Source organism: Oncorhynchus mykiss, chromosome 23, assembly GCF_057628025.1.
Source record: "Oncorhynchus mykiss isolate SJ-2025 chromosome 23, ASM5762802v1, whole genome shotgun sequence".
Lineage (NCBI taxonomy): Eukaryota > Metazoa > Chordata > Actinopteri > Salmoniformes > Salmonidae > Oncorhynchus > Oncorhynchus mykiss.
The window spans coordinates 60617501-60641320 of NC_143044.1; the positions used below are offsets into that span (position 1 = coordinate 60617501).

Consider the following 23820-nt stretch of genomic DNA (forward strand, 5'->3'; position numbering starts at 1 on the left):
CTGTTTGTCTCTCCAGGTGTTGAACGAGGCGGTAGGGCCATGATGTACCACACCATCACTCTGACCAGAGAGGACCTGGAGAAGTTCAAGGCTCTACGCATCATCATCCGCATCGGCAGCGGCTACGACAACATCGACATCAAGGCGGCCGGAGAGCTGGGTACGCACCAATATTCACCCAACTATGATCGGCAGAATGTAGTCACTTAGCAGAGACACTTTTATCCAAAAGTTACCTTCGTTAACACGCGCAGTGCACTCGTGAAAGTATTCAGACCCCTTGATTTTTTTTCTCACATTTTGTTACGTTACAGCCTTATTCTAAAAATGGATTAAAATAAATATTTGTCCTCATCACACGCAATACCCCATAATGACATCACAATACCCCATAATGACATCACAATACCCCATAATGACATCACAATACCCCATAATGACATCACAATACCCCATAATGACGACGCAAAAACTGGTTCTTATAAATTGTAGCTAATTTATTACAAATAGAAAATATACCTTATTTGCATAAGTATTCAGACCTTTTGCTATGAGACTCGATATTGAGCTCAGGTGCATCCTGTTTCCATTAATCATCCTTGAGATGTCAGAGCAAAAATCCAAGCCATGAGGTCAAAGGAATTCTCTTTAGAGCTCTGAGACAGGATTGTGTCGAGGCACAGGTCTGGGGAAGGGTACCAAAACATTTCTGCAGCATTGAAGGTTCCCAAGAACACAGTGGCCTCCATCATTCTGAAATAAAAAAAAAAGTATTCAGACCTTTTGCTATGAGACTCGATATTGAGTTCAGGTGCATCCTGTTTCCATTAATCATCCTTGAGATGTCAGAGCAAAAATCCAAGCCATGAGGTCAAAGGGAATTCTCTTTAGAGCTCCGAGACAGGATTGTGTCGAGGCACAGATCTGGGGAAGGGTACCAAAATATTTCTGCAGCATTGAAGGTTCCCAAGAGCACAGTGGCCTCCATCATTCTGAAATGGAAGAAGTTTGGAACCACCAAGATTCTTCCTAGAGCTGGGAGTCCGGACAAACTGAGCAACCGGGGCCAGATGGAAGCCACTTCTCAGTAAAAGGCACATGACAGCCCGCTTGGAGTTTGCCAAAAGGCACCTAAAGAACTCTCAGACCATGAGAAACAAGATTCTGGTCTGATGAAACAAGGTTGAACTCTTTGGCCTGAATGTCAAGCGTCACGTCTGGAGGAAACCTGGCACCATCCCTACGGTGAAGCATGGTGGTGGCAGCATTATGCTATGGGGATATTTATCAGCTGCAGGGACTGGGAGACTAGTCAGGATCGAGGGAAAGATGAACGGAGCAAGTACAGAGACATCCTTGATGTAAACCTGCTCCAGAGCACTCATGACCTCAGACTGGGGCAAAGGTTCACCTTCCAACTGGACAACGACCCTAAGTACACAACCAACACAATGCAGGAGTGGTTTCGGGACAAGTCTCTGAATGTTCTTGAGAGGCCCAGCCAGAACTCGGACTTGAACCCGATCGAACATCTCTGGAGAGACCTGAAAATAGCTGTGCAGCGACACTCTGCATCCAACCTGACTGAGCTTGAGAGGATCTGCAGAGAACAATGGGAGAAACTCCCCAAATACAGGTGTGCCAAGCTTGTAGCGTCATTACCCAAGAAGCTTCAATGCCATACAACTCTCCTTCCGTGGCCTCCAATTGCTCTTAAATACAAGTAAAACTAAATGCATGCTCTTCAACCGATCGCTACCTGCACCTACCCGCCTGTCCAACATTACTACTCTGGACGGCTCTGACTTAGAATACGTGGACAACTACAAATACCTAGGTGTCTGGTTAGACTGTAAACTCTCCTTCCAGACCCATATCAAACATCTCCAATCCAAAGTTAAATCTAGAATTGGCTTCCTATTTCGCAACAAAGCATCCTTCACTCATGCTGCCAAACATACCCTTGTAAAACTGACCATCCTACCAATCCTCGACTTTGGCGATGTCATTTACAAAATAGCCTCCAATACCCTACTCAACAAATTGGATGCAGTCTATCACAGTGCTATCCGTTTTGTCACCAAAGCCCCATATACTACCCACCATTGCGACCTGTACGCTCTCGTTGGCTGGCCCTCGCTTCATACTCGTCGCCAAACCCACTGGCTCCATGTCATCTACAAGACCCTGCTAGGTAAAGTCCCCCCTTATCTCAGCTCGCTGGTCACCATAGCATCTCCCACCTGTAGCACACGCTCCAGCAGGTATATCTCTCTAGTCACCCCCAAAACCAATTATTTCTTTGGCCGCCTCTCCTTCCAGTTCTCTGCTGCCAATGACTGGAACGAACTACAAACATTTCTGAAACTGGAAACACTTATCTCCCTCACTAGCTTTAAGCACCAACTGTCAGAGCAGCTCACAGATTACTGCACCTGTACATAGCCCACCTATAATTTAGCCCAAACAACTACCTCTTTCCCTACTGTATTTAATTTATTTATTTATTTTGCTCCTTTGCACCCCATTATTTTTATTTCTACTTTGCACATTCTTCCATTGCAAATCTACCATTCCATTGTTTTACTTGCTATATTGTATTTACTTTGCCACCATGGCCTTTTTTTGCCTTTACCTCCTCCTCCCCCAGGTGTCTCTTAATCTAACTCTGTGTGTGTCCTCCTCCCCCAGGTGTCTCTTAATCTAACTCTGTGTCCTCCTCCCCCAGGTGTCTCTTAATCTAACTCTGTGTCCTCCTCTAGGTTTCTCTTAATCTAACTCTGTGTGTCCCCCTCCCCCAGGTGTCTCTTAATCTAACTCTGTGTGTCCTCCTCCCCCAGGTGTCTCTTAATCTAACTATGTGTGTTCTCCTCCCCCAGGTGTCTCTTAATCTAACTCTGTGTGTCCCCCTCCCCCAGGTGTCTCTTAATCTAACTCTGTGTGTCCTCCTCCCCCAGGTGTCTCTTAATCTAACTCTGTGTGTCCTCCTCCCCAGGTGTCTCTTAATCTAACTTTGTGTGTCCTCCTACCCAGGTGTCTCTTAATCTAACTCTGTGTGTGTCCTCCTCCCCCAGGTGTCTCTTAATCTAACTATGTGTGTCCTCCTCCCCCAGGTGTCTCTTAATCTAACTCTGTATGTCCTCCTCCCCAGGTGTCTCTTAATCTAACTCTGTGTCCTCCTCCCCCAGGTGTCTCTTAATCTAACTCTGTGTGTCCTCCTCCCCCAGGTGTCTCTTAATCTAACTCTGTGTGTCCTCCTCTAGGTGTCTCTTAATCTAACTCTGTGTGTCCTCCTACCCAGGTGTCTCTTAATCTAACTCTGTATGTGTCCTCCTCCCCCAGGTGTCTCTTAATCTAACTCTGTGTGTCCTCCTCCCCCCAGGTGTCTCTTAATCTAACTCTGTGTGTGTCCTCCTCCCCCAGGTGTCTCTTAATCTAACTCTGTGTGTCCCCCTCCCCCAGGTGTCTCTTAATCTAACTCTGTGTGTCCCCCTCCCCCAGGTGTCTCTTAATCTAACTCTGTTTGTCCTCCTCCCCCAGGTGTCTCTTAATCTAACTCTGTGTGTCCTCCTCCCCCAGGTGTCTCTTAATCTAACTCTGTGTGTCCTCCTCCCCAGGTGTCTTTTAAACTAACTCTCTGTGTGTCCTCCTCCCCCAGGTGTCTCTTAATCTAACTCTGTGTGTCCTCCTCCCCCAGGTGTTTCTTAATCTAACTCTGTGTGTGTCCTCCTCCCCCCAGGTGTCTCTTAATCTAACTCTGTGTGTCCCCCTCCCCCAGGTGTCTCTTAATCTAACTCTGTGTGTCCTCCTCCCCCAGGTGTCTCTTAATCTAACTCTGTGTGTGTCCTCCTCCCCCAGGTGTCTCTTAATTTAACTCTGTGTGTCCTCCTACCCAGGTGTCTCTTAATCTAACTCTGTGTGTGTCCTCCTCCCCCAGGTGTCTCTTAATCTAACTCTGTGTGTCCTCCTCCCCCAGGTGTCTCTTAATCTAACTCTGTGTGTCCTCTTCCCCAGGTGTCTCTTAATCTAACTCTGTGTCCTCCTCTCCCAGGTGTAGCAGTCTGTAACATCCCGTCGGCTTGCGTGGAGGAGACAGCGGACTCCACCATGTGTCACATCCTCAACCTGTACCGACGAAACACCTGGTTGTACCAGGCTCTCCGGGAGGGCACGCGGGTCCAGAGCGTGGAGCAGATCAGAGAGGTGGCGTCCGGAGCGGCACGCATCCGTGGGGAGACACTGGGCCTTATAGGCTTCGGTGAGGAACTGTGTGGAAGGACTCCTCTGTTTTACACTCTCCCCTTTATCTCTCTCTCTCTGTCTCTCTGTCTCTCTCTCTCTCTCTCTCTGTCTCTCTCTCTCTCTCTGTCTCTCTCTCTCTCTCTGTCTCTCCCTCTCTCTCTCTCTCTGTCTCTCTCTGTCTCTCTCTCTCTCTCTCTCTCTCTCTCTCTCTCTGTCTCTCTCTCTCTCTCTGTCTCTCTCTCTCTCTCTCTCTCTCTCTCTCTCTCTCTGTCTCTCTCTCTGTCTCTCTCTCTCTCTCTCTCTGTCTCTCTCTCTCTCTGTCTCTCTGTCTCTCTCTGTCTCTCTCTCTCTCTCTCTCTCTCTCTCTCTGTCTCTCTCTGTCTCTCTCTCTCTCTCTGTCTCTCTCTCTCTCTCTCTCTCTCTCTGTCGGTTTCTCTCTCTCTCTCTTTCTCTCTCTCTGTTGGTTTCTTTCTCTCTCTCTGTCTCTCTCTGTCTCTCTCTCTCTCTCTCTCTCTGTCGGTTTCTCTCTCTCTCTCTTTCTCTCTCTCTCTCTCTGTTGGTTTCTTTCTCTCTCTCTCTCTCTCTCTCTCTCTCTCTCTCTCTCTGTCTCTCTGTCTCTCTCTCTCTGTCGGTTTCTTTCTCTCTCTCTCTCTCTCTCTCTCTCTCTGTCTCTCTCTGTCTCTCTCTCTCTCTCTGTCTCTCTCTCTGTCTCTCTCTCTCTCTCTCTCTGTCTCTCTCTCTCTCTGTCTCTCTGTCTCTCTATGTCTCTCTCTCTCTCTCTCTCTCTGTCTCTCTCTGTCTCTCTCTCTCTCTGTCTCTCTCTGTCTCTCTCTCTCTCTCTCTCTCTCTGTCGGTTTCTCTCTCTCTCTCTCTGTTGGTTTCTTTCTCTCTCTCTCTCTCTCTCTCTCTCTCTCTCTCTCTCTCTCTCTCTCTCTCTCTCTGTCTCTCTGTCTCTCTCTCTCTGTCGGTTTCTTTCTCTCTCTCTCTCTCTCTCTCTCTCTCTATCTCTCTCTCTCTCTCTCTCTCTCTCTCTCTCTCTCTCTCATGCCCATTGTGTGTGTGTGTGTGTGTGTGTGTGTGTGTGTGTGTGTGTGTGTGTGTGTGTGTGTGTGTGTGTGTGTGTGTGTGTGTGTGTGTGTGTGTGTTGATGTTGTGACTAAACCTGTGAGTGTAGGTCGTTCGGGTCAGGCGGTGGCTGTGCGGGCCAAGGTGTTTGGCTTCAACGTGATCTTCTACGACCCCTACCTGCAGGACGGCTTGGAGCGTTCCCTGGGCGTCCAGCGCGTCTACACCCTACAAGACCTGCTCTACCAGTCAGACTGCGTGTCTCTGCACTGCAACCTCAACGAACACAACCACCATCTCATCAACGACTTCACCATCAAACAGGTAGAGAGGACAGCTGACCTTTGACCTATATGGTATAACTCACTGACTCCCAGTCAGTTATTAATATGAGTTATGAATTCATATAGTTATTAATATGAGTTATGAATTCATATAGTTATTAATGAGGTATTAATTCATATGGTTATTAATACGGGTTATTAATTTATATAGTTATCAATGAGTTATTAATTCATATAGTTATTAATGAGTTATTAATTCATATAGTTATTAATGATTTATTAATTCATATAGTTATTAATGAGTTATTAATTCATATAGTTATTAATGAGTTATTAATTTATATAGTTATTAATGAGTTATTAATTCATATAGTTATTAATGAGTTATTCATTCATATGGTTATTAATGAGTAATTCATTCATATAGTTATTAATGAGTTATTAATTCATATAGTTATTAATGAGTTATTAATTCATATAGTTATTAATACGGGTTATTAATTCATATAGTTATTAATGAGTAATTAATTCATATAGGTATTAATGATTTATTAATTCATATAGTTATTAATGAGTTATTAATTCATATAGTTATTAATGAGTTATTAATCCATATAGTTATTAATACGGGTTATTAATTTATATAGTTATTAATGAGTTATTAATTCATATAGTTATTAATGAGTAATTAATTCATATAGTTATTAATGATTTATTCATTCATATAGTTATTAATGAGTAATTCATTCATATGGTTATTAATGAGTTATTAATTCATATAGTTATTCCTCCGACTGTCCTGAACACCTCATCATCCTTATATATATTATATATTATCATTCTTAACTACCAACTCTACCTAGAAGGCCAGCATCTCGGAGTAACCTCTTCACTGTTGACGTTGAGACTGGTGTTTTGCGGGTACTAATTCACGAAGCTGCCTGTTGAGGACTTGTGAGGCGTCTGTTTCTCAAACTAGACACTATAATGTACTTGTCCTCTTGCTCAGTTGTGCACCGGGGCCTCCCACTCCTCTTTCTATTCTGGTTAGAGACAGTTTACGCTGTTCTGTGAAGGGAGTAGTACACAGTGTTGTACCAGATCTTCAGTTTCTTGGCAATTTCTCACATGGAATAGCCTTCATTTCTCAGAACAAGAAGAGACTGACGAGTTTCAGAAGAAAGGTCTTTGTTTCTGGCCATTTTGAGTCTGTAATCAAACCCACAAATGCTGATACTCCAGATACTCAACTAGTCTAAAGAAGACCAGTTTTCAGCTGTGCTAACATAACTGCAAAAGGGTTTTCTAATGATCAATTAGCCTTTTTTAAATTATAAACTTGGATTAGGTAACACAACGTACCATTGGAACACAGGAGTGATGGTGCTGCTAATGGGCCTCTTTACGTCTATTTAGATATTCCATTAAAAATCAACCGTTTCCAGCTACAGTAATCATTTACAACATTAACAATGTCTACACTGTATTTCTGATCAATTTGATGATATGGTAATGGATAAAAAATGTGCTTTTCTTTCAAAAACAAGGACATTTCTAAGTGACCTCAAACTTTTGAACGGTAGTGTACATATGATATGAGTAATGTATGATATGTAAACATTATTAAAGTGGCATTGTTTAAAGTGACTAGTGATCCATTTATTAAAGTGTCCAGTGATTTGGTCTCAATGTAGGCAGCAGCCTCTCTGAGTTAGTGATGGCTGTTGAACAGTCTGATGGCCTTGAGATAGAAGCTGTTTTTCAGTCTCTCGGTCCCTTGCTTTGATGCACCTGTACTGACCTCGCCTTCTGGGTGATAGCGGGGTGAACAGGCAGTGGCTCGGGTGGTTGTTGTCCTTGATGATCTTTATGGCCTTCCTGTGACATCGGGTGGTGTAGGTGTCCTGGAGGGCAGGTAGTTTGCCCCCGGTGATGCGTTGTGCAGACCTCACTACCCTCTGGAGAGCCTTACGGTTGAGGGCGGAGCAGTTGCCGTACCAGGCGGTGATACAGCCCGACAGGATGCTCTCAATTGTGCATCTGTAAAAGATTGTGAGGGTCTTAGGTGACAAGCCAAATTTCTTCAGCCTCCTGAGGTTGGTTCACCACGCTGTCTGTGTGGGTGGACCAATTCAGTTTGTCTGTGATGTGTACGCCAAGGAACTTAAAACTTTCCACCTTCTCCACTACTGTCCCATTAATGTGGACAGGGGGCTGCTCCCTCTGCTGTTTCCTGAAGTCCACAATCATCTCCTTTGTTTTGTTGACGTTGAGTGAGAAGTTATTTTCCTGACACCACACTGAGGGCCCTCACCTCCTCCCTGTAGGCCGTCTCGTCGTTGTTGGTAATCAAGCCCATTACTGTCTTCTGCAAATTTCTGCAGATTTGGAGGCGTGCTTGGCCACGCAGTCATGGGTGAACAGGGAGAACAGGAGGGGGCTGAGCACGCACCCTTGTGGGGCCCCAGTGTTGAGGGTCAGCGAAGTAGAGATGTTGTTTCCTTTCCCACAGCTTAGAGCTGCTATCAATACAACAATACCCCATCTAGTCCTGGTGGAGGAGGGGAGAATTACACCTCTTATCTCAGTTTCCTCTGACTCTCTCAGGTTGACTTCACTGCTCAGAGCTGCTGTCAAAACTACAATACCCCATCTGGTCTGTCTGGTCTAGCACCTGGTGGAGGAGAGGATAATTACACCTCTTATCTCAGTTTCCTCTGACTCTCTCAGGTTGACTTCACTGCTCAGAGCTGCTGTCAAAACAACAATACCCCATCTAGTCTCCCACCTGGTGGAGGAGAGGAGAATTACACCTCTTATCTCAGTTTCCTCTGACTCTCTCAGGTTGACTTCACTGCTCAGAGCTGCTGTCAAAACTACAATACCCCATCTGGTCTGTCTGGTCTGCCACCTGGTGGAGGAGAGGATAATTACACCTCTTATCTCAGTTTCCTCTGACTCTCTCAGGTTGACTTCACTGCTCAGAGCTGCTGTCAAAACAACAATACCCCATCTAGTCTGCCACCTGGTGGAGGAGAGGAGAATTACACCTCTTATCTCAGTTTCCTCTGACTCTCTCAGGTTGACTTCACTGCTCAGAGCTGCTGTCAAAACTACAATACCCCATCTGGTCTGTCCTGGGCTGCCACCTGGTGGAGGAGAGGAGAATTACACCTCTTATCTCAGTTTCCTCTGACTCTCTCAGGTTGACTTCACTGCTCAGAGCTGCTGTCAAAACAACAATACCCCATCTAGTCTCCCACCTGGTGGAGGAGAGGAGAATTACACCTCTTATCTCAGTTTCCTCTGACTCTCTCAGGTTGACTTCACTGCTCAGAGCTGCTGTCAAAACTACAATACCCCATCTGGTCTGTCTGGTCTAGCACCTAGTGGAGGAGAGGATAATTACACCTCTTATCTCAGTTTCCTCTGACTCTCTCAGGTTGACTTCACTGCTCAGAGCTGCTGTCAAAACTACAATACCCCATCTGGTCTGTCCTGGTCTGCCACCTGGTGGAGGAGAGGATAATTACACCTCTTATCTCAGTTTCCTCTTATTTTCTGTGTTTCTATTGTTTCTGGTTGACTTCACATCTGAGAGACAGAGAGAGAGAGAGAGAGAGCATTGAAGAGCTGTCTGAAGGAGAACAACAGAAGAGAGAAGGCTCTATTCTCTTAACCCAGTTCTCCTGTGTCTCTTCTTCACTGTTCTCTCAAGCCTGCATCTTCTTATCGTGTGTGTGTGTGTGTGTGTGTGTGTGTGTGTGTGTGTGTGTGTGTGTGTGTGTGTGTGTGTGTGTGTGTGTGTGTGTGTGTGTGTGTGTGTGTGTGTAATTAAAGGATGACTGACGGTGCGAGGGCTTTTCATGTCGTGGATTTCGTATTGTGTCTAGATTTAAGGGATTACAGTTTCTTCCAAGAATAGTAATTGGATTTTTCTGGAGCTGTTGTTTTTCTCCGCTAGCAGTTTTTTATTTATTTTTGTTGTCTAGTATAGTTATCAACTGTCATCTTGTCCTCAACGTAGTGCACTATCAAGGGAATAGAGTTCCATTTGGGACGTCCCCATCTACAGCCAACTCTGTGAGCTGAGCCAAGTAGTGCACTATCAAGGGACTAGGGTTCCATTTGGGACGTCCCCATCTACAGCCAACTCTGTGAGCTGAGCCAAGTAGTGCACTATCAAGGGACTAGGGTTCCATTTGGGACGTCCCCATCTACAGCCAACTCTGTGAGCTGAGCCAAGTAGTGCACTATCAAGGGAATAGGGTTCAATTTGGGATGTCCCTATCTACAGCCAACTATGTGAGCTGAGCCAAGTAGTGCACTATCAAGGGAATAGGGTTCAATTTGGGATGTCCCTATCTACAGCCAACTATGTGAGCTGAGCCAAGTAGTGCACTATCAAGGGAATAGAGTTCCATTTGGGATGTCCTCACGCACACAATTCTTAAAGCACTTTTGACAGTCATCCTTCAGAGCTGATTTTCCTCAGGTGTAGATGTGTCTCCATGGGGATGAGACAGACATATTTGCGTATGCTTGTGCATGTGCATGTGTTGCCCAGGTGCTCGGCTCGTCATGTCTTCAGTAGACCATTTAGTGGAGCGTCAAAGACATTCTAGGCTCTTCTACAGCTCTGTCAGTAGGTCATCTCTATTATAGTCTCTCTTCTCCAGCTCTATCAGTAGGTCATCTCTATTATAGTCTCTCTTCTCCAGCTCTATCAGTAGGTCATCTCTATTATAGTCTCTCTTCTCCAGCTCTATCAGTAGGTCATCTCTATCATAGTCTCTCTTCTCCAGCTCTATCAGTAGGTCATCTCTATTCTAGTCTCTCTTTTCCAGCTCTATCAGTAGGTAATCTCTATTATAGTCTCTCTTCTCCAGCTCTATCAGTAGGTCATCTCTATTATAGTCTCTCTTCTCCAGCTCTATCAGTAGGTCATCTCTATTCTAGTATCTCTTCTCCAGCTCCATCAGTAGGTCATCTCTATTCTAGTCTCTCTTCTCCAGCTCTATCAGTAGGTCATCTCTATTATAGTCTCTCTTCTCCAGCTCTATCAGTAGGTCATCTCTATTATAGTCTCTCTTCTCCAGCTCTATCAGTAGGTCATCTCTATTATAGTCTCTCTTCTCCAGCTTTTTCAGTAGGTCATCTCTATTCTAGTCTCTCTTCTCCAGCTCTATCAGTAGGTCATCTCTATTCTAGTCTCTCTTCTCCAGCTCTATCAGTAGGTCATCTCTATTATAGTCTCTCTTCTCCAGCTCTATCAGTAGGTCATCTCTATTATAGTCTCTTTTCTCCAGCTCTATCAGTAGGTCATCTCTATTCTAGTCTCTCTTCTCCAGCTCTATCAGTAGGTCATCTCTATTATAGTCTCTCTTCTCCAGCTCCATCAGAAGGTCATTTGTATTAAGATACTTAAAAGAATGACGCAAACAAATTCTTTGTAAAAACTACATGTTGGTGGCACCCCTCTTTAGATCAAATCAACCCCCCCCCCCCTCTTCTCTCTCTCTTATCTTTCTCTCCCCCCGACCCTTCTAGATGCGTCAGGGAGCGTTCCTGGTGAATGCAGCGCGGGGAGGGCTGGTGGATGAGAAGGCCCTGGCTCAGGCCCTGAAGGAGGGGAGGATACGTGGCGCTGCCCTGGACGTGCACGAGATAGAACCCTTCAGGTAAGACACACAGTGCACGAGATAGAACCCTTCAGGTGAGACACAGTGCACGAGATAGAACCCTTCAGGTGAGACACACAGTGCACGAGATAGAACCCTTCAGGTGAGACACACAGTGCACGAGATAGAATCCTTCAGGTGAGACACACAGTGCACGAGATAGAACCCTTCAGGTGAGACACAGGGCACGAGATAGAACCCTTCAGGTGAGACACACAGTGCACGAGATAGAACCCTTCAGGTGAGACACACAGTGCACGAGATAGAACCCTTCAGGTGAGACACAGTGCACGAGATAGAACCCTTCAGGTGTCAGGGAGATATGGTTCTACTGTGAACACACATCAACAAGACGTCAACAGAGGACCTGTAATCCCACACTACAGTGGCTCATATCAGTGACACCTTCACACACAACCCTAGGACCAGGGCACGGAGGGTGAGTTGGGAGGACTGAGGGAAGAAGAAGGAGAGGAAGTCTCAGCATCTGTTATCAGGGAAGGAGAGGAGATGAGGAAATTAAGAGAGGAGGAGATGAAGAGAGGAGGAAATGAAGGGAGGAGATGAAAGGAGGAGATGAGGAAAGGAGATTAGATGAAGAGGCCACTGCCTGATTTGGGTCTGATACTTGTTCTCTCTAAACCCCCCCCCCCCCCCCCCCACCCCCACCCCACCCCCCAACCCTCCCCTCTCTCTAGTTTTGCTACAGGCCCTCTGAAGGATGCTCCCAACCTGATCTGTACACCACACACAGCCTGGTACAGTGAACAGGCTTCTCTGGAGATGAGAGAGGCAGCTGCCACCGAGATACGAAGAGCCATCAGCGGTACGCCTGTTCCCCAGCACCTCACTAGTCAGGGACCCTGGTCCCCAGCACCTCACTAGTCAGGGACCCTGTTCCCCAGCACCTCACTAGTCAGGAACCCTGTTCCCCAGCACCTCACTAGTCAGGGACCCTGGTCCCCAGCACCTCACTAGTCAGGAACCATGTTCCCCAGCACCTCACTAGTCAGGAACCCTGTTCCACAGCACCTCACTAGTCAGGAACCCTGTTCCCCAGCACCTCACTAGTCAGGGACCCTGGTCCCCAGCACCTCACTAGTCAGGGACCATGTTCCCCAGCACCTCACTAGTCAGGGACCCTGTTCCCCAGCACCTCACTAGTCAGGGACCCTGGTCCCCAGCACCTCACTAGTCAGGGACCCTGTTCCCCAGCACCTCACTAGTCAGGAACCCTGTTCCCCAGCACCTCACTAGTCAGGGACCCTGGTCCCCAGCACCTCACTAGTCAGGAACCATGTTCCCCAGCACCTCACTAGTCAGGAACCCTGTTCCACAGCACCTCACTAGTCAGGAACCCTGTTCCCCAGCACCTCACTAGTCAGGGACCCTGGTCCCCAGCACCTCACTAGTCAGGGACCCTGGTCCCCAGCACCTCACTAGTCAGGAACCATGTTCCCCAGCACCTCACTAGTCAGGAACCCTGTTCCCCAGCACCTCACTAGTCAGGAACCCTGTTCCCCAGCACCTCACTAGTCAGGGACCCTGGTCCCCAGCACCTCACTAGTCAGGGACCCTGGTCCCCAGCACCTCACTAGTCAGGGACCCTGGTCCCCAGCACCTCACTAGTCAGGGACCCTGGTCCCCAGCACCTCACTAGTCAGGGACCCTGGTCCCCAGCACCTCACTAGTCAGGGACCCTGGTCCCCAGCACCTCACTAGTCAGGGACCCTGGTCCCCAGCACCTCACTAGTCAGGGACCCTGGTCCCCAGCACCTCACTAGTCAGGAACCCTGTTCCCCAGCACCTCACTAGTCAGGAACCATGGTCCCCAGCACCTCACTAGTCAGGGACCCTGTTCCCCAGCACCTCACTAGTCAGGGACCCTGGTCCCCAGCACCTCACTAGTCAGGGACCCTGGTCCCCAGCACCTCACTAGTCAGGGACCCTGGTCCCCAGCACCTCACTAGTCAGGGACCCTGGTCCCCAGCACCTCACTAGTCAGGAACCATGTTCCCCAGCACCTCACTAGTCAGGGACCCTGTTCCACAGCACCTCACTAGTCAGGGACCATGGTCCCCAGCACCTCACTAGTCAGGAACCCTGTTCCCCAGCACCTCACTAGTCAGGGACCCTGGTCCCCAGCACCTCACTAGTCAGGAACCATGTTCCCCAGCACCTCACTAGTCAGGGACCCTGTTCCCCAGCACCTCACTAGTCAGGGACCATGTTCCCCAGCACCTCACTAGTCAGGGACCCTGTTCCCCAGCACCTCACTAGTCAGGAACCCTGTTCCCCAGCACCTCACTAGTCAGGGACCCTGTTCCCCAGCACCTCACTAGTCAGGGACCCTGGTCCCCAGCACCTCACTAGTCAGGAACCATGTTCCCCAGCACCTCACTAGTCAGGAACCCTGGTCCCCAGCACCTCACTAGTCAGGAACCCTGTTCCCCAGCACCTCACTAGTCAGGAACCCTGGTCCCCAGCACCTCACTAGTCAGGGACCCTGGTCCCCAGCACCTCACTAGTCAGGAACCATGTTCCCCAGCACCTCACTAGTCAGGGACCCTGGTCCCCAGCACCTCACTAGTCAGGGACCCTGTTCCCCAGCACCTCACTAGTCAGGGACCCTGGTCCCCAGCACCTCACTAGTCAGGGACCCTGGTCCCCAGCACCTCACTAGTCAGGAACCCTGTTCCCCAGCACCTCACTAGTCAGGAACCCTGGTCCCCAGCACCTCACTAGTCAGGGACCATGTTCCCCAGCACCTCACTAGTCAGGGACCATGTTCCCCAGCACCTCACTAGTCAGGGACCCTGGTCCCCAGCACCTCACTAGTCAGGAACCCTGGTCCCCAGCACCTCACTAGTCAGGGACCCTGTTCCCCAGCACCTCACTAGTCAGGGACCCTGGTCCCCAGCACCTCACTAGTCAGGAACCATGTTCGCCAGCACCTCACTAGTCAGGAACCATGTTCCCCAGCACCTCACTAGTCAGGAACCCTGGTCCCCAGCACCTCACTAGTCAGGAACCCTGGTCCCCAGCACCTCACTAGTCAGGGACCCTGGTCCCCAGCACCTCACTAGTCAGGAACCCTGGTCCCCAGCACCTCACTAGTCAGGAACCATGTTCCCCAGCACCTCACTAGTCAGGGACCCTGGTCCCCAGCACCTCACTAGTCAGGAACCCTGGTCCCCAGCACCTCACTAGTCAGGAACCATGTTCCCCAGCACCTCACTAGTCTGGAACCCTGTTCCCCAGCACCTCACTAGTCAGGAACCCTGTTCCACAGCACCTCACTAGTCAGGAACCCTGTTCCCCAGCACCTCACTAGTCAGGGACCCTGGTCCCCACCACCTCACTAGTCAGGAACCATGTTCCCCAGCACCTCACTAGTCAGGAACCCTGTTCCCCAGCACCTCACTAGTCTGGAACCCTGTTCCCCAGCACCTCACTAGTCAGGGACCCTGTTCCCCAGCACCTCACTAGTCAGGAACCCTGTTCCCCAGCACCTCACCAGTCAGGAACCCTGTTCCCCAGCACCTCACTAGTCAGGAACCCTGTTCCCGAGCACCTCACTAGTCAGGAACCCTGTTCCCCAGCACCTCACTAGTCACCTCACTAGTCAGGAACCATGTTCCCCAGCACCTCACTAGTCAGGAACCCTGTTCCCCAGCACCTCACTAGTCACCTCACTAGTCAGGAACCCTGTTCCCCAGCACCTCACTAGTCAGGAACCATGTTCCCCAGCACCTCACTAGTCAGGAACCCTGTTCCCCAGCACCTCACTAGACAGGAACCCTGTTCCCCAGCAGGGTTGTAGTACACAACTTCAAACCAGACTTCATGTCAATTGTAGTGCACTATATAGGGAATAGGGCTGCAGTATAAAGTAGTGCACTATATAGGGAATAGGGCTGTAGTATAGAGTAGTGCACTATATAGGGAATAGGGCTGTAGTATAAAGTAGTGCACTACATAGGGAATAGGGCTGTAGTATAAAGTAGTGTACTATATAGGGCTGTAGTATAAAGTAGTGCACTATATAGGGAATAGGGCTGTAGTATAAAGTAGTGCACTACATAGGGAATAGGGCTGTAGTATAAAGTAGTGCACTATATAGGGAATAGGGCTGTAGTATAGAGTAGTGCACTACATAGGGAATAGGGCTGTAGTATAAAGTAGTGCACTATATAGGGAATAGGGCTGTAGTATAAAGTAGTGCACTACATAGGGAATAGGGCTGTAGTATAGAGTAGTGTACTATATAGGGAATAGGGCTGTAGTATAGAGTAGTTTACTATATAGGGAATAGGGCTGTAGTATAAAGTAGTGCACTATATAGGGAATAGGGCTGTAGTATAAAGTAGTGCACTATATAGGGAATAGGGTGCCATTTGGGATTCAGCCCTTGCCTCCCAGATAACATCCACATTGTGAAATAACAACTTTAATTAGTGATTGTGTTGCCAGGCAACACTACCGGTCAAAGGTTCTAGAACACCTACTCATTCAAGGGTTTTTATTTGATTTGTTACTGTTTTCTACATTATAGAATAATAATAATAATAATAGTGAAAACAATAAAACTTTGAAATAACACATGTGGAACCATGTAGTAACCAAACGAAAGTGTTAAACAAATCAAAAATATATTTTATATTTGAGATTCTTCAAAGTAGCCACCCTTTGCCTTGATGACAGCTTTGCACACTCTTGGCATTCTCTCAACCAGCTTCATGAGCTAGTCACCTGGAATGCATTTCAATTGACATGTGTGCCTTGATAAAAGTTAATTTGTGGAATTTCTATCCTTCTTAAGCTAACATATCTCCATCCCATACCTAACATCTCTCCATCCCATAGCTAACATCTCTCCATCCCATAGCTAACATCTCTCCATCCCATAGCTAACATGTCTCCATCCCATAGCTAACATGTCTCCATCCCATAGCTAACATCTCTCCATCCCATAGCTAACATGTCTCCATCCCATAGCTAACATGTCTCCATCCCATAGCTAACATCTCTCCATTCCTTCTTTATCCCCTTTTAATCACTCTACAAGTTATGGCTTCATTTTGTCTGTGTGATGATCAGGTTGGTGCTCTGTATTAGAACTATCCATCTCTCTCTCTCTCTTTACCTCTCCTTCTCTCTCTTTACCTCTCTATCTGTCTTTACCTCTCTCTCTCTTTACCTCTCTCTCTCTGTCTTTACCTTTCTCTGTCTTTACCTCTCTCTGTCTTTACCTCTCTCTCTCTGTCTTTACTTCTCTCTGTCTTTACCTCTCTCTGTCTTTACCTCTATCTCTGTCTTTACCTCTCTCTCTCTCTCTCTCTCTCTCTCTGTGTGTGTGTCTTTACCTCTCTCTGTCTCTGTCTTTACCTCTCTCTCTGTGTGTCTTTACCTCTCTCTCTCTCCACGTTTCTTAATCTATCTCCCTCTCCTCCCTCCATCTCCCCACTTTCTCTCTCTCTCCATCGCAGGCCGCATCCCTGACAGCCTAAGAAACTGTGTGAATAAGGAGTTCTTTGTGACCACAGGACCGTGGGCAGTAATGGACCAGCAAGGTGTCCACCCAGAGCTCAATGGCACCGCCTACAGGTAGGCTGAGGAAGCACAGCGACAAGTGTGACATCTACTGTGTGACACACACACACACATCATCTTATTTTATTGCTCATTTCACCTCTTGACATATAGGTTTATAAAGTTATTTTCATAGTCCTGGATATCTTGACTAGTTCCATACGGCAGTCAGATATATTTCTGAAATACAGGGACATTTACAGGCACATAAAGACGGTTTGAGATAATGAAACTCTCAGTTAAAAAAAAAAACATGAATAGAGATGTCAATGTTATGTTTTTCTTAGAATGTAGTAGAACCCTGTTCCTGGAGAGATACCCTCCTTCCTGTAGGTTTTAACTCCAACCCTGTTCCTGGAGAGATACCCTCCTTCCTGTAGGTTTTAACTCCAACCCTGTTCCTGGAGAGATACCCTCCTTCCTGTAGGTTTTAACTCCAACCCTGTTCCTGGAGAGATACCCTCCTTCCTGTAGGTTTTAACTCCAACCCTGTTCCTGGAGAGATACCCTCCTTCCTGTAGGTTTTAACTCCAACCCTGTTCCTGGAGAGGCACCCTCCTGTAGGTTTTAACTCCAACCCTGTTCCTGGAGAGGCACCCTCCTGTAGGTTTTAACTCCAACCCTGTTCCTGGAGAGGCACCCTCCTGTAGGTTTTAACTCCAACCCTGTTCCTGGAGAGGCACCCTCCTGTAGGTTTTAACTCCAACCCTGTTCCTGGAGAGAGACCCTCCTGTAGGTTTTAACTCAAACCCTGTTCCTGGAGAGGCACCCTCCTGTAGGTTTTAACTCCAACCCTGTTCCTGGAGAGATACCCTCCTTCCTGTAGGTTTTAACTCCAACCCTGTTCCTGGAGAGGCACTCTCCTGTAGGTTTTAACTCCAACCCTGTTCCTGGAGAGAACCCCTCCTGTAGGTTTTTACTCCAACCCTGTTCCTGGAGAGATACCCTCCTGTAGGTTTTAACTCCAACCCTGTTCCCGGAGAGATACCATTTTAACAGGACAGCTCTAGTAACAGGGTCAAGTAACAGGGTAACAGGGTCTAGTAACAGGGTCTAGTAACAGGGTAACAGGGTCTAGTAACAGGGTCTAGTAACAGGGTAACAGGGTATAGTAACAGGGTAACAGGGTCTAGTAAAAGGGTCTAGTAACATGGTCTAGTAACAGGGTAACAGGGTCTAGTAACAGGGTCTAGTAACAGGGTAACATGGTCTAGTAACAGGGTAACAGGGTCTAGTAACAGGGTAACAGGGTCTAGTAACAGGGTCTAGTAACAGGGTAACAGGGTCTAGTAACAGGGTAACAGGGTAACAGGGTCTAGTAACAGGGTAACAGGGTCTAGTAACAGGGTAACAGGGTTGGAGAGCCCTGATACAGCGTTACCTCGTACTCCTTCACCATGTGACCTCCCTGGATGTTGATCTGATCTCAGTCTGTCCACCTCCGTGTGCTTCTCTCACACAGCCAAGCCAACCAAACTCTGCACGCCCTAACAACCGGGGTTCCTCAAGACAAAATGTAGTACCTATTGGCACTCAGGTAAATACTGTGTGATGATGCGGTGCCAGCCTCTTTCTGCCAGGCCTGGATATACTACAACCGTAGAAATATAATCTATAGAACTGTTCTTCCCATCCATTCTACAGAATGTATTTCTATGATTAGAACCTCCCTGTTTCTCACCTATTTGCTGTGGACTGTAATGTTGTTACTGCCCTCGGGTCTGTTCTCTTACAACATCCCTTTAGTGTAGAAATAAACCAACTTCTGTGTAGATTTGACTTTCTTCCGCAGGGCTCTAATTCAACCATTACTCCTCTGTGCTCCCTGTGGAGCTTAAGGCGACAACAAGTCCACACTTGTTGCATAGATTTAATACGCTCTTCCGTTAGACAGACCAACCCCCTCTTCCTTTAGACAGACCAACCCCCTCTTCTGTTAGACAGACCAACCCCCTCTTCCGTTAGACAGACCAACCCCCTCTTCCGTTAGACAGACCAACCCCCTCTTCTGTTAGACAGACCAACCCCCTCTTCCATTAGACAGACCAACCCCCTCTACTATTAGACAGACCAACCCCCTCTTCCATTAGACAGACCGACCCCCTCTACCATTAGACAGACCGACCCCCTCTTCCATTAGACAGACCAACCCCATCTACCATTAGATAGACCGACCCCCTCTACTATTAGACAGACCAACCCCCTCTTCCACTAGACAGACCGACCCCCTCTACCATTAGACAGACCAACCCCCTCTTCCCTTATACAGACCGACCCCCGCTACCATTATACAGATCGACCCCCTCTTCCGTTAGACAGACCAACCCCCTCTTCTGTTAGACAGACCAACCCCCTCTTCCGTTAGACAGACCAACCTCCTCTTCCGTTAGACAGACCAACCCCCTCTTCTGTTAGACAGACCAACCCCCTCTTCCATTAGACCAACCCCCTCTTCCATTAGACCAACCCCCTCTTCCATTAAAGTGTGTCTCTGGGTGAAGAAAGGTCTTCTACTACTCTGTCCTCATCACTCTGTCACAATGGAATCTTCAGCTCTTGGCTGCTTCGCTATTGCCTGCCTGAACTACAGATGACCTTTGACCCTGACCTCTAACCTCCTTCTCCCTAGGTACCCGCCGGGCATGATCGGCATGGCTCCAGGGGTGATCCCGGGTGGCTTAGAGGGGATGGTGCCAGGGGGGGTACCAATCGCCCATACCCTGCCCTCTGGTACCCATCCGTCCCAGGCCCCCTCGCCCAACCAGCCAGCCTCCAAACACTGTCACGGAGAGACCAGAGAGCACCTTACCGAGCAATAGCACCCTGACCGCCAGCATAGCAGCCAGCCAACCAGCCAGCAGAGAGGACAATAACAACAGTGCCACAGGAAGAGGAGCTGCTGCCTTGGCAGCAGAGGAAGAGCAACATGCTCCTTAACACCTCCTCAAACTCAACCAGTAGAGAGGATAACAACAACAACAACAGGAAGAGCAACATGCTCCTCAAACTCAACCAGTAGAGAGAACAACAACAACAACAGGAAGAGCAACATGCTCCTCAACACCTCCTCACACTCAACCAGTAGAGAGGACAACAACAACAACAACAGGAAGAACAACATGCTCCTCAAACACCTCCTCAAACTCAACCAGTAGAGAGGACAACAACAACAACAACAGGAAGAGCAACATGCTCCTCAACACCTCCTCAAACTCAACAAGTAGAGAGGACAACAACAACAACAGGAAGAGCATCATGCTCCTCAACACCTCCTCAAACTCAACCAGTAGAGAGGACAACAACAGGAAGAGCAACATGCTCCTCAACACCTCCTCAAACTCAACCAGTAGAGAGGACAACAACAACAGGAAGAGCATCATGCTCCTCAACACCTCCTCAAACTCAACCAGTAGAGAGGACAACAACAACAGGAAGAGCAACATGCTCCTCAACACCTCCTCAAACTCAACCAGTAGAGAGGACAACAACAACAACAACAGGAAGAGCAGCATGCTCCTCAGACACAGAACACAACGATATTTACAGTCAGTCCTGGGAATAAACCTACCGAACTGTGAATGAAGAAGCAGTTCCTTCACGGATTTGAATAAACCACCGAACTGTGAATGAAGAAGCAGTTCCTTCACGGATTTGTACTCAACGTTTTAGTATTGACTGTCTCGTTGGTCGGTGCGGTCGGTACGGTCGGTACGGTCTCTTTAGGTTCACTACCAACTTCTACAGTACTCATTTTATTTTGGAACGTGCCCATGTGGTCCGTTGTGAGTCCAGTGTTAGCTGTCTATCTCCGTCGTATAGTGGCAAGCAGAGAGGAGACTGACAGTCCCGCCCACACCTCAGAGCATCATGGGAAGACTTCCTGACCAATGGGAGAACATGAGACTAACCTTTGACATCACCCCACCCTAATCCTTTGACCCCTTGACCCCCCCCCACCCCTCTGTTACGTCACAAAATATACAATTTTTTATTTTGATCTTAATTAGAGTTTGATCTAAATTAGACAACAACAACAAAAATGATAATTATTTATATATATATTATCATCAAACAGAAAGGAAAATACTTGACAGATGACTTTATCATCAGTAATTGTAACCTGAGTGAACTTTAACCTCTTTCCCGAACCCATACGTCCTGCTATCATCATCATCATCATCATCATCAATGTTCCAAGGTGTTTACCAAGAAGGGCGCCTATTATATCCAGATCAGTCAGTGTTCAACAACACGTGTTTCTCCAACGGTCTGATGGTAGTTAATCGTTATCAGACTTATTGGGAGTTGAGTGGCACACGGCGCTCCAGAGACAACAGGAGTCAGTTCAGTTTTATTACAGAGGGACTCCACTCCTCTCAGAGATTTAGGATTCAATCTGATCGTGAATTATTGTTTAAAAAAAAAAGCCATTTCTGATTGAGCCGACACGTGCGTTGTTTACCGTGATGTCCATGGACGCAGTAACGTTACCTTAACAAGCTGTCGACAGCGTTTATACGGATTGAATCCCAGCCCTACTCTCTCTTTCACTCCTCTCTCTCTCTCTCACTCCTCTCTCTCTCTCCCTCTCTCTCGCTCTCTGTCTCTCTCTGTCTCTCTCTCTTTTCACTCCTCTCTCTCTCTCTTTCACTCATCTCTCTCTCTCTCTCTCTGTCTCTCTCTTTCACTCCTCTCTCTCTGTCTCTCTCTCTCTCTGTCTCTCCTCTCTTTCTCTCTCTCTCTGTCTCTCTCTCTTTCTGTCTCTCTCTTTCACTCCTCTCTCTCTCTTTCACTCCTCTCTTTCACTTCTCTCTCTCTCTTTCACTCCTCTCTCTCTCTGTCTCTCGCTCTCTCTTTCACGCCTCTCTCTCTCTCTCTCTCTGTCTCTCTCTTTCACTCCTCTCTCTCTCTCTCCGTCTCTCTCTCTCTCTTTCACTCCTATCTCTCTCTCTCTCTTTCTCTCTCTCTGTCTCTCTCTCTCTCTTTCACTGTTCTCTCTCTCTCTCTTTCACTCCCCTCTCTCTCTCTCTCTCTCTCTGTCTCTCGCTCTCTCTCTGAACCTCAATATGAAACTGGACTATTCCCTCAGATAGCCCTGTATCTATCCTGAAAGACAGTGTGTGACACATCTCACCGTCAGCAAGAGGAGAGGACGTCATTTGCTGTTCATTGATGGATAAGAATACATTTTGTGCAGCTGTCAAGATAAACCATGTTTATTATTCACTAAAGAGGATGTTTGTGATTGTAACTGTTTTGCAAGATGACACCGTGTCTGTTTTTCTCTCTGTTTGGCAAAATAACATTTTTTTTATGGGTCTCCTTGCAAATGGACAAGCAAGTCTGACTGACTCTCTCTCTCTCTATTGACGGCGAAAGGAAACCGCTTGTGACTCTCCCAGCGGGGCGATTTAGTTGTGTCGAGCCCCACTACACATCTCTGATTGATTGATCTCTTGTGATCAGGAAAAGGGTTCAACTTTCATTTCCTTTTATGACTCAGGAAAACACACTTTTTTGTTGCAGATATCATTTCCCCTAAAAATGTCTTCCAATAATGTGGGTAGTTCTGGATATTCTCCCTCTTTACTCCATTGTGGTATTTTTATATAATGAGGCACATCCCCCCCCCCCCATTTTTTTTCGGTGTTTAAAAAGAGTTTTGCTAGATTTGTCCTGTTAAGATTTATATCACCTAGTTCAATGTTCCTATAACCCATTAGTCCCCATGTGATCCCTCCATCCTTCTCCTCTCTCCTTCGTGCTATTGAAGGACGTTGCTATTTACTCTACTATAAAAACGTAGTAGTTTGGATCCTGGATGCTGATTGGTTGATAGCCGTTAAGTTATTCACGATAAGACATAAATGCCTGTTAAAAGTTCCATTGGAATGAACTCTGTACTCGGTCAGAGTACTAGGAAACGGTGTCCCAGCAAAAGAAGAGACAGTCAGCCAGCAGTAGATTTTATTTTAGTGTGAATATTTGTTACTTGTGCAAGGTGATCATTTATCATTCAGTGCAAATAAATAAAATAAAAAATGATTGAGATTTAGCTGTGTGTGTGTGAGATTGTTTAAAAGCATATGACTCTGTCATCTAACATCTTCCTGGGGTGACAGGGTAGCCTAGTGGTTAGAGTGTAGGGGTGGCAGGGTAGCCTAGTGGTTAGAGTGTAGGGGTGGCAGGGTAGCCTAGTGGTTAGAGTGTAGGGGTGGCAGGGTAGTCTAGTGGTTAGAGTGTGGAGGTGGCAGGGTAGTCTAGTGGTTAGAGTGTAGAGGCGGCAGGTAGCCTAGTGGTTAGAGTGTAGGGGTGGCAGGGTAGCATGGTGGTTAGAGTGTAGAGGGGGCAGGGTAGTCTAGTGGTTAGAGTGTAGGGGGGGCAGGGTAGCCTAGTGGTTAGAGTGTAGAGGGGGCAGGGTTGCCTAGTGGTTAAAGTGTAGAGGCGGCAGGGTAGCCTAGTGGTTAGAGTGTAGAGGCGGCAGGTAGCCTAGTGGTTAGAGTGTAGGGGTGGCAGGGTAGCATGGTGGTTAGAGTGTAGAGGGGGCAGGGTAGTCTAGTGGTTAGAGTGTAGGGGGGGCAGGGTAGCCTAGTGGTTAGAGTGTAGAGGGGGCAGGGTTGCCTAGTGGTTAAAGTGTAGAGGCGGCAGGGTAGCCTAGTGGTTAGAGTGTAGAGGCGGCAGGGTAGCCTAGTGGTTAGAGTGTAGGGGTGGCAGGGTAGCCTAGTGGTTAGAGTGTTGGGCCAGTAACCAAAAGGTTGCTGGATTGAATCCCCGAGCTGACAAGGTAAAAATCTGTCGTTCTGCCCCCTGAACAAGGAAGTTAACCCCACTGTTCCCCGGTAGGCCGTCATTATAAATAAGAAGAATTTGTTCTTAACTGACTTGCCTTGTTAAATAAAGGATACACCACACTGACCCAAAAGTTATTTTGTTGGCATTTGCGTCTGTCCCCATGA

The 23820-nt window shown here is 47.5% G+C and overlaps 1 protein-coding gene across 1 annotated transcript in view; it reads left to right on the plus strand.

Annotated features, from left to right (window-relative positions):
* LOC118943851 (uncharacterized) overlaps window positions 1–22919 on the plus strand; it is a 67064-nt gene extending 44145 nt beyond the window's left edge. The window contains exons 4-10 of the mRNA XM_090218022.1: window positions 36–160; window positions 4052–4258; window positions 5417–5631; window positions 11142–11272; window positions 11971–12098; window positions 16762–16879; window positions 19494–22919. Of these exons, the coding sequence (XP_090074148.1) occupies window positions 36–160; window positions 4052–4258; window positions 5417–5631; window positions 11142–11272; window positions 11971–12098; window positions 16762–16879; window positions 19494–19683 (1114 nt within the window). The 3' untranslated portion in view covers window positions 19684–22919. The remainder of the gene's footprint in view (window positions 1–35; window positions 161–4051; window positions 4259–5416; window positions 5632–11141; window positions 11273–11970; window positions 12099–16761; window positions 16880–19493) is intronic.
* The last annotated feature ends 901 nt before the right edge of the window (window positions 22920–23820 follow it).